At 49.9% G+C, this 9,967-nt stretch overlaps 1 protein-coding gene across 1 annotated transcript in view; it reads left to right on the forward strand.

The window, feature by feature from the left end:
• Positions 1 to 9,967, forward strand: part of EFCAB6 (EF-hand calcium binding domain 6) — a gene marked incomplete at its 3' end in the record, with an annotated part of 203,919 nt that overhangs the window by 98,941 nt on the left and 95,011 nt on the right. Inside the window, exons 14-15 of the mRNA XM_080812428.1 lie at positions 259 to 432; positions 2,323 to 2,491. Coding sequence (XP_080668554.1) covers positions 259 to 432; positions 2,323 to 2,491 — 343 coding nt within the window. The remainder of the gene's footprint in view (positions 1 to 258; positions 433 to 2,322; positions 2,492 to 9,967) is intronic.

The following is a 9,967-nucleotide window of genomic DNA, read 5'->3' on the forward strand; positions in this document are numbered from 1 at the left end:
GATACTGGGCAAGTCTTTGTGTGGACATAGGTCTCCATTGACCTTGGGCAGATGCCCAGGGGTAGAAGGGCTGGTCCTCTGGGTGAGTGTATAGTCAAGGCGATTAGTCTGGGTGTCCTCCAGACTGGTTTTGCTGTTCCACACCTCACCAGCTGTGGGAGAGAGCTGCGGGTTCTCCCATCCTTGTCGGCACTCAGTAGGGCCAGTGCTTTTAACTTCAGCCAACCTAATGGGAGTATTCTAATTTTTCAAATTCAGACTCTGCAATAAGTTTCAGGATATTGCTTCGGGAAGAATCCTTTACAAGAAACTTTTGGCATGCATGGGAATTAGCGGCCCTCCCGCCGTTTCTCCAGTTCTTGGTCCAAAGGATCAGCTGTTAAGTGAACACTTTCAAAAAGAGGAGGAGCAAGAGCTGGAGGTTTCGGAGAGGTAAAGCGAAACAAAATGCAAGCGCGCGCGGAAACCACGTGCCTGGTGTGGGCTGGGTGTTCCGTCACTATTTGTTGACCGAGTGTTGTAATACTTTACTATTTAATTGAGGAAAAATGGCAAACTATGAATACAGTGATGAGGGTCGGGGGAGTTGGGAGCAAGCAGAGATCTGTGGGATGACCGCGTTGACTGCTAGTTCTGGAAGCAAAAACACTGAGGTCCGAGAGGTCTGCGGACTGGCCTTGGGTCACTCACAGACTTGGTGGTCATGCTGGGTTAAGAACCCAGGACCTTCAGGAAACAAAACAGATGAACAGAGGGGAAGGGAAGGAAAAATAAAATAAGAGAAAAACAGAGAGAGAGGCAAACCATGAGAGAGTCTTAACTCTAGGACACAAACTGAGGGTTCCTGGAGGGGAGGGGGATGGGGGAACTGGGTGACGGCATTAAGGAGGGCGCGTGATGGAGTGAGCACTGGGTGTTCCATGTAACTAATGAATCGCTAAAGTCTACCTCTGAAACTAATAACACACTCCATGTTAACTAAATTGAATTTAAATTAAAAATTTAAAAAGAAAGAGAACCTAGGACCCTCGGCTCCCAGAGAACCTGTCTGCCACCCAACCATCCCATCCCTGCATTCACATTTGTTCTTTTCCAGAAACTTTGACTCCCTACCACCCTTTAATATTTATGGCAAAATACACCCATTAAACCGGTTAACGTTTTCTGATGTGAGTGATAGAATTATTCAAATGATCAACAAATTGAATCGTAACAATAAAACATGCTTAGCAAATCCGTTAAACATCGGACTGATGAATATTCTAGCCCGTCCTCATTTTGAAAAATATAGGTTTAGTCTAATGAAAAGATATTATTTTAACTTGCTGGTTCATAGCTTATAATAAATCCACAAGGAAAGGTAAAATGTAGACCTATTCAGCAGGCTTCACTCTGTCATTTTCCTTTAAAAAAGTTCCTAAGTATAGAGCAGTGGGAATATTTTAATGCTATGCTAATGAAATTTGAATATCTGGGCATTTCCATGGGAGCTGCTTTATAAATGGGCAGAAAGATGATATTTTAAGAGAAAGGTTAAATGTTCTGTGATGAGATGTGTCTGCCTTCTAAAACCAGTGGAAGAGCTAATGGCAATTAGGCGTTTTATAAAATGTGGGCATTCCTGGAGAGCTCTTCAAAGCTGAAGGCAGACACAGCAGGAGAGGAGAAGTCCTTCTTCTGCTCTCCCCCGTGCTCCTCCCCACACCCCCCCACTCCGGTGGGGTCCCAGAGCCTTTGAGAGAGCTGAAGAAATAATTATTCTCAATCACACCCCTGGCCCCCCGCACTCATAGCACATCACATAAAATCTAGATTTTATAAATCCGCTGGACTGTATAAATCAACTTGGAATAGTTGTGAACGTCCCTTCCTTCCCACGCATGCTCGATGACTTTTTTGGCCTAGTTACCACAAAACAGCCGACTTCATTTAAAGCTTTGTCATGGGCTCCTACTTTTCCTTTTCCCATTCACACAAATACTTACTTTTCCCGCCATGTCCCATCACACGCCCTATTCAGCCAGCTCCATGCGTAGTTGGAAACCTTAGCGCAGGGAGGACCATCCCCGGGGCCCTGGAGCGCCCCATCCCGACCTGAGGGCCCCATACCAGCACTGCCCCGAGAGCTTTCTCCTGACACAGTGCCGAGGGCTTTTCTGGAAGTCACAGCCCCAGGCGAGTAAGATGTTCTCAAGCCGGGTCTCGTACCCGCCTATCTGTTTCCTGGTTCGGGAGAAGGGGGTGGTGGACCTCCTTGTGGTCCTGGGTTGAATCCCCATTGGGTGAGCTCTGCTGGATCTAAAGGCCTGATTGTGGTTTTAGAACCAAGCCCGCTGAGGACAGAAGCACCCTGACCAAGAGTAGAACCAAGGATGAAGTCATTGAAAACCTCAAAAACCATAAACAGCAGCGGGACCCAGCCTTCAGAAAACTATTTCTTGACCTCAGCAAGGAACCTAATGGCAAAATTAATGTGCGTGACTTCAAGAAGGTAGGAGAATGGGTTTCTCTGTGTTTCTGTGTTTGTTTCGTTCCTGGAGAAGTTCAGCAGTTTGGTTAACGGGCCTTGAAGGATGGGAGGTACATTCTCAGCAAGGGGTTTATTCCCTTAAGGGCAAAGCAGATCCATTTGGAGGCATCTTTGAAAAGTGTAAAAGGATTCTCCAGCCCAGAATGCCTTTGGCAACTTCCTTTGGAGAATACTTTTGGTATGGATGTGGCCATTTTTTGATATTTAAACTTTCCAGAGTGTTTGTGGATGTGGTATTTGGCCAGAGGAGTACCTGGCTGGCGCTTCTGGTACATTCTGGAGCAGAAGGGGGCTGGGAACCAAAGCTGCTCGGGCCCCTTCCCTGCCAGCGAGGAGTTCCTGCCATGCCGTGATGACAGAGCTGTGGTTTGTTCCTCGAGAAAGTGAAAAAAGAATCTGGCAGCAGAAGCGGGAAGCTTGGAGCGCTGAGGGGAGCTGGGAGGTTCTGCCGGAAAGAACTCAGCTTGAAGGGTTCTGCATAGACTTCTCGAGGAATTAATTTAAATGAGTGCTTAAAATTCCTGTTATGACCCCTCTAGCTAATCGTCTTCAGCTACTTTTAAGAAAAGCATTTCAGTTAATATGTGGCAGTGTCTGTGTGGACAAATTTGGAAGAAGGCAATGAAATATATTTCCAAGAAGAGAATAATTATATTAGTAGCTGCTGTTTATCTAGTGCCTGCCCCCGTGTGAGGTGCTGAAGTAGGCTCTGTGCTTATTTTCTCTCTGGGCAGGCAGCATCCCTGAGGCCAGATGGAGGAGAGAGTGGGGTATCTGCAGGGGGTTGAGGGGATGGGATGGGGTGGCTACCAGCGCAGTCACTGATAACCCTGGTGAGCGGTTTTATCGGGGGAAGGAGGTAAGTGGGTGTGAATCATCACCTCCAGGGCACCTTGTCCTAGACTCTCTTGCCCCCAAGCCCCCCATGCCCAGCAGCCGTGAATGAATGATCGTGACTCTCAGTGCTCTTAATTCATGGCATCAGTTCATAGGTTCTCAGGAGGTAAGAATCCACTAGGCTGCCGCTGGTTTTTCAGGGACTTTGCAGGGGTTACCTTAGAGAAGGGCAGCAGGTGGTAGCAAAGCAGGAACCACTACCCCGAATGGCAGACGGCGTGCGCAGCTGCTCTCCGCTGCCCACCTGTGAACAGGTCTGTAAGCTCAGCGGCACGTTCTCCTGTCTTAGGGCTTCTCTGCCATCGCTAAGCCAGTGGCTCACCTGTTGGCATCTCTACTTCCCATCCCAGACCGCCCTCCTAAAACTTCAGCTCTGGTGCCCACCTGCCTACTTGACTTCTTCATGTGGGTGTCTGGAGATGGCCGAATTGCCACCAAGCCCTTTCTGCCAGCAGCCCTTCTTTTTTTTTTTTTTTTTTTAAATCTTTTTTAAATTTTTTTTAAAGATTTTATTTTATTTATTTGACAGAGAGAGAGATAGAATCACAAGTAGGCAGAGCAGCAGGCAGAGAGAGAGGGAGAAGCAGGCTCCCCGCTGAGCAGAGAGCCCGATGCGGGGCTCGATCCCAGGACCCTGAGACCATGACCTGAGCCGAAGGCAGAGGCTTAACCCACTGAGCCACCCAGGTGCCCCTGCCAGCAGCCCTTCTGTTCTCAAGGGCAGCCTTGTCCCCGTCGCTCAGGGCTCCAATCTGGGGTCTTCCTTGACTCTCTCCTCTTTCTCTCGCACCCATGCCCGTTGCATCAACAAAGCCTGTTGGCTGCCTTGAAAGTCGCTCCACAACACAACGCTCTCCCACCGCTTCCGCTTCTGACATTGTCACCTCTCTGGTCTCCCTGTGCCTGCCCTTTCCCCACTGTGGTGTGTTCTCAACCCAGTAACCAGCGTTACACTCCCACGGGTCTGCAGAGGGGGTCACTCCTGCTCAGAGCCCTCCCATCTTGCCCCCGTCTTGCGCGAGTACAAACCAGAGTCCCAGCGGGGCCTGGAGGGTCCGGCAGTGGCCAGCCCCTCGCTGCCTCTCTGACCTCCACTCTTACCACCCTCCCTGCTGCTCACCTCGCTCAGCCACACCAGCCTCCTGCTCTCCTCTGACCGCCGGCCACTGGCTGTGCCCTCCACCTGGAGGGTATCCCTCTGACGGCTGTGTGACCGTCCCCGTCACCTCCTCCAAGCCTTTGTCCAATGGCACTTCGAGGTGACCCTGACATTCCCAGGGAAAATACAACCTGCTCTCCCACCTCGATCTCCTTTACCCCATCTTTTTTTCACCTCCTGCCATGGATGTTGCACTTAGAATCCTTCCATCCACGTCTTTATTCTGCTGTTTCCCTGACTTCCTCCGTTAAATCGCATACTCCAAAGGTGGACGTTTTTCTCTCTTTTGGACAGTGAGGCATCCCAGGTGGGATGGCACAAAGCAGGGACCAACATTGACTGAACAAATGGATGAATTTGGAGAGTTGCTAGAATCCCCAGTGGAGCCCAGAATAGATGCCACTTGGGGACCGAGGGAGGCAGGTGTCTCAGAAGCCCGTCGGGATTCCTTGGCATGAAGCTGTTCCTGTACCTGCCCGTGGTGATACCCAAGCCCACCCTGGCCCCCTGCCCTGCCCCTGGAGCTTCCCTGCATTCTGGCTGACCTTGGGGGACATCTCCGTGCCCAGCTGGTCTGCTGCTTGCTTCGCAGCGGTGGCTGCACGCCTCTCCCTCTCTCTCCTGTCTCCTGGCTTCCCATGCGCTCCCCTCCCTCTGCCCTGGTGAGGGCAGAGGGCAAAAGAAACCACGAAAGGACGGGGCCAAGATGCAGCAAGAAAAGCCTCTGGTTGTTTCCACAACTAATTTGCTGGGAACCCAGTTAGGCAAGTTGTCGACTCGTTTCCCCCCTAATGACTTGTGGGGTTTACCTTTCGGGAAACACCCTGTCGTGACCACCCATTTAGCCCGAAGATCAACAATCCTGGGGTGATTTTAAACAGTCCGCTGGGAACTCAGGTCTGGCCTTCATAAGCTTATACCTTCAAAGCATTATGTACATAGAAACTTTGCTGTTAATTGAAGAGGTTATTTATAGATCAGGGTGCTTCCCGTACTGGTGAGGTCAGAGCTGGAGAGATCACAGTCTGCTACCATAGAAAGAAACACAAGTTCAGATTAGACCTAACACAGGGCACCCTGATGCCGAAGGTTCGGGAATGTCGAACTCCTGTGGCAACAAAACCTTTGGAATCAACTCCTCTGAGATCTTGAAGGATCCATGACAATGACAACTGTGTCCGTGTAGTTACAGCAGTGAGAGCTGTGATGGTGATGACGACGGGCCGTCCCTGGGACAGCCACGATGCTAAGCGTGCTCACCGCCATCACCGCCAGGGGTCTGGCCCCTCTAGCACTCCGGATCTTGCTACACGGGTCTTATTTCTAATCCTCACAGAAACCCTGTGGGGCATACGTGACATTATGCCCATTTCACAAATGAGGAGGCCAAAGCTTAGGAGTGAGTTAGGATCGCGGCTCAGTGTTGTTCAGCTGGGAAGCTGTTCAGGCCCTTGGATTGGAATCCACGTCGGTCCCTATTAGCCTTAGACCTTTGCCAAGTATAAGAAGGGCTAGCTGGGTGTCAGACGGGTTTGCTGGGTGTCAGACGGGCTAGCTGGGTGTGATTGATGGCAGCTTTGAGGTTGTATCTGGCCTCAGAATTCTAGAAGGAGGACATTAATTTTAATAACACTGTCCTTTAACTTCTAATCATTTTAGTTGTAGACACGCAACATTCTTGCCCTTGTCCTCGCCAAATCTGCCCCACAGTGATGAGTATGGTGCAGTGTTTGCCGAGTTTCATGCCAGGGGAACCAGGAGTGAGGCTGTCCGTCACACATCCCTGCTTGCCCGCTCACACACGCGTGTAGTTGTTCTTAATTTGAACATCGGCAGCACTTCCCAGATACCTGGTACTCTGAATGAGAAGGGCTCATTCTTTATTCTCACCAGCCATTGCCTGGCCTGTGGCCTGGACAGAAGGTGGCTGGCTGCACAGGTTCAATGCAGGACAGCCGCAATAGAGTCTCCGCATTGTCCTTGCTGGGGACTGTTACTGGTTTCACCACTGTGGTCAGGAAGAATTTGTCTGCTAGACGGATTTATTTGTTTACTAATAATCTGTGTCCCCCCCCCACCCCCCGCCTGCCTTTTCTCTCTCTTTAATGTAAAAGACATCAGAGTTTCTGGAGAGTATGAGGTGACCAGCAGCGCCTCACTGAGCCCTCCCACCACAGGCAGAGCTGTTGGGGTCTTAACAGACTCTGTGCGTTCCAGGTTCTGTGTGTCATTCCCATGGGGAAGGTGGAGGGACTGATCTTTCTGGAATACCGCTAGGGTAGGTTGCATCCGACATTAAATCATCTCTCACAACAAGCCCAGAGGCACAGTCTTTCACCTAGGAAGTGCCCCTCTCCCAGCTCATTGCTGGCTCTGGCTGCTGTACCACATGGCCTGTGACTTTAGCAGAGTTTGTAACGTGTCATTGTGTTTAAATGATGAGTCAAGATCTGGTGGTGGTGCAGGAAACGGTTTTTGAATTTCAAGTTGATCTAGAATGCTTTTTCCTTCTCCTCGCCCTCTCCTTCATGAGCGGAGTTAGCAGCAACCACTCCCCCCACCCCCCAAAAACCGTGCCTGACTTAAGAGAGGTGCTTGTTTTGCTCTCTTGTAGTGAGGATTCCAGACCTTGTCTGTGCAGGTCAGCCCAATAGCTCTACCATGTCTTCAGCAGCCCCTGGCTGCTTCTAGCTTTGTCCTCATTCAGCCTAGTCTCGTGCATGGAATATAGCTGCTGGGGCACCAGCCATCACACCCATTTCAGGCATAAATAAGGGAAAAAGTGAAGGCAAAAGGCTTGAGCCAGACAAGTCTTTCTTTTTTTTTTGAAGGACTTTCGTGGACGCTTCCCTCAGCAGCTTCATACAATGAAGACCAGGCTGTGATAGATAGAGATCTTATAGAGAGAAATACATGATTTTTTTGCTGGGTATGTTACTACCTTTAGAAAAAGCAAGGTTCTGGTTGTAAGGGAGACGGAGGGAGTACACATCAGGCAGGCAGATGTAACTGTCTCTGCCATCCTCTCTCTTTGTAAACATTTTGAGGGTGCCTGTTCCACACTTGGTATCAGGCTAAACCACATGGGGAAATGGAGAAAGCAGACGTTCATTGCTCGGGGCCAGTGACCCACGGGGGAACATAAAATGACAAAACATCCAAGGACATGTAAGTCAAGATTAGTCTCATTGCATAATTAGGCTAATTGAGCTATTCCATCCATCAGGAATTTGAGGGCGGCTTCACCTTCGAATTCCCTGTGATTGGCCGCTCCTGTTGGTAAATCTCTATTCTTCATCCTCGGTAAATACACCATATGTTGTTCGGTTCGCTGTTATCCTTAAGCCCCATCCCCCGAGTCCCAGCTGAGGCCCCTGGAGACAGACACAGGGCTGCAGAGCTCATCAGCAAACTTACAGACCCCCTGAGACGTGGACTAGCAAAGCAGGAGTGTGTTACAGCCCAGCCCGGCGCCCCAGATTCCTGGTGGCCGTGGCTCCTTGCTTCTCACCTGCCTTGCTGGGGAGGAGGTGAGCTTTCCTTCCTCTTTCCAGCAGAGCGTCCCCATGCCCTCTGCCGGCTGCTCAGACTCACATAGCTAGGAACTGGTACCCTCCCATCCCCAAGCATCACTTTCTGATCACACAGTCTTTTCCACTTGGGGGGCAGGGACCAGGATATAAACCAAGCCCCGTGAACACAGTCGATCATCTCACAGGCCTCGGGCATGGATGAGCAAATTAAGTAAGTATGGTGACTCGGGGAGACTTCGATTTTTTTTAAAGTCTGGTATTAAATATTTTCCATCTGGTTTTAAACCCTCTGTTGGGAGCATACAACTCTGGTAAATAAAACAGATATTTAAAAACCCTTTATTGTATATTATGGTCAGTTTTGTGAAGGGAAAAACAAACAAACAAACAAATTAGAGAACCGTAATGGGAACAAACAGAATGAATTCTTGCCATTTTTGAAACATAGATAGATCTCAGGGGTATTATGCTAAGTGAAATAAGTCAGAGAAAAAGACAAATACCATAGGATTTCACTTACATGGGGAATCTAAAAAACAAAGGAAGAAACACAAAACAAAGCAGGAGGAGACTCATGGATACAGGAAACGGTGGGTGTCTGGAGATGGGGAGGCCTGGCCTCTGAGGGTAGTGACAGGTGAAGAGGATTAAGAGCTACAGACCTCCAGTTATAAGACACATCAGTCCTGGGGATGTGATGTACAGCAGGGGAGTATAGTCAGTAATAATATTGTCATAACTTTGTGTGGTGACAGATGGGAAGTAGACTTATCGCGGGGATCATTTTATAATGTATAAAAACATTGAATCCTTATGATGTATACCTGAAACTAGTAGGACATTGTATGTCAACCATACGGAAGTTTTAAAAAAGTTTAAAAAAGGAAAAACAGAAACTTTTGTAGGAAGAGACTCAAGTATATCCACACTGAATCAGAGACCCCGAGAGCAGGAGATCTGTGGGGGGTCATCCCCCAACTTTTGCTGTTTGGTATATCGTGTTGCATTCTGGCTACTGTGGGCGCACAGAGGAGTTCTCCGTGCTCGCTCTGAGGCCCCATCAGATTCAGCATATGGAGCCCCGGCTCTCCATCCTTGTTGGGGGTCAGGGCTGGGGGGCTCATGACTCAGGTAAGAAAACAGGGAGAAAGAGATGACGTGCCATCCTCTGGAGGCCCGGTGGTGGGGGCCGGATGAGTAGACCTGGTTCTTTAGCTTTGTGTCCCTCACAGCTTCCCAGTGGTGCTCATGTTTTAAGGGGTGACCTGTGTTCAAAGTCCATGCTCATTTTTGTTGGGCCACGCCCCAAACAACCATCAGAAGTCTGGATTTCTCCATCTTCCGGCCATAACCTTCACCGGAGGTCAAAACTAGACTCTCGCAGCTCCCGGCTGTGTCCCGATGGGCCAGATTTTCCAGGGCGGGAGCAGCTGCTGACCCTCGGTGTCTGTCGATCCCGTCTCCAGGGCTTCTGTTTTTGCCTTGTGTTCTTAAGTCCTTCTCCCTGGATGGCCTTTGTCTCCTAAGTACCACAGTGTGGGGGCTCACCTTCAGTCCCAGAGGCCAGCGCTTGTCCGGAAGGCAAAGCCAGTCAGGGTCTCCAGTTTGGCCACTCCAGTGCCACCGGCCTAGCAAACGCTGTGCTGAGTGGCCCCCTGCCTGGCCCAACCCTGTCTCCCAGCCTCAATTCCACTCCCAGTGTCATCAGCTCTTCCCAGGGAAAAAGCAGTTGCATAGCCTCAGTTCACCCCTGAAGGGTCCTCCTCATCTGGGAACTTCAATCCCTCAGATGTCATGGCTTCCTTGGCTATCTGATGCCTTCCATCATCCTCTCGTTGCTGGGGCTCT

Source organism: Martes martes (assembly GCF_963455335.1).
Source record: "Martes martes genome assembly, chromosome: 8".
Taxonomy (NCBI): domain Eukaryota; kingdom Metazoa; phylum Chordata; class Mammalia; order Carnivora; family Mustelidae; genus Martes; species Martes martes.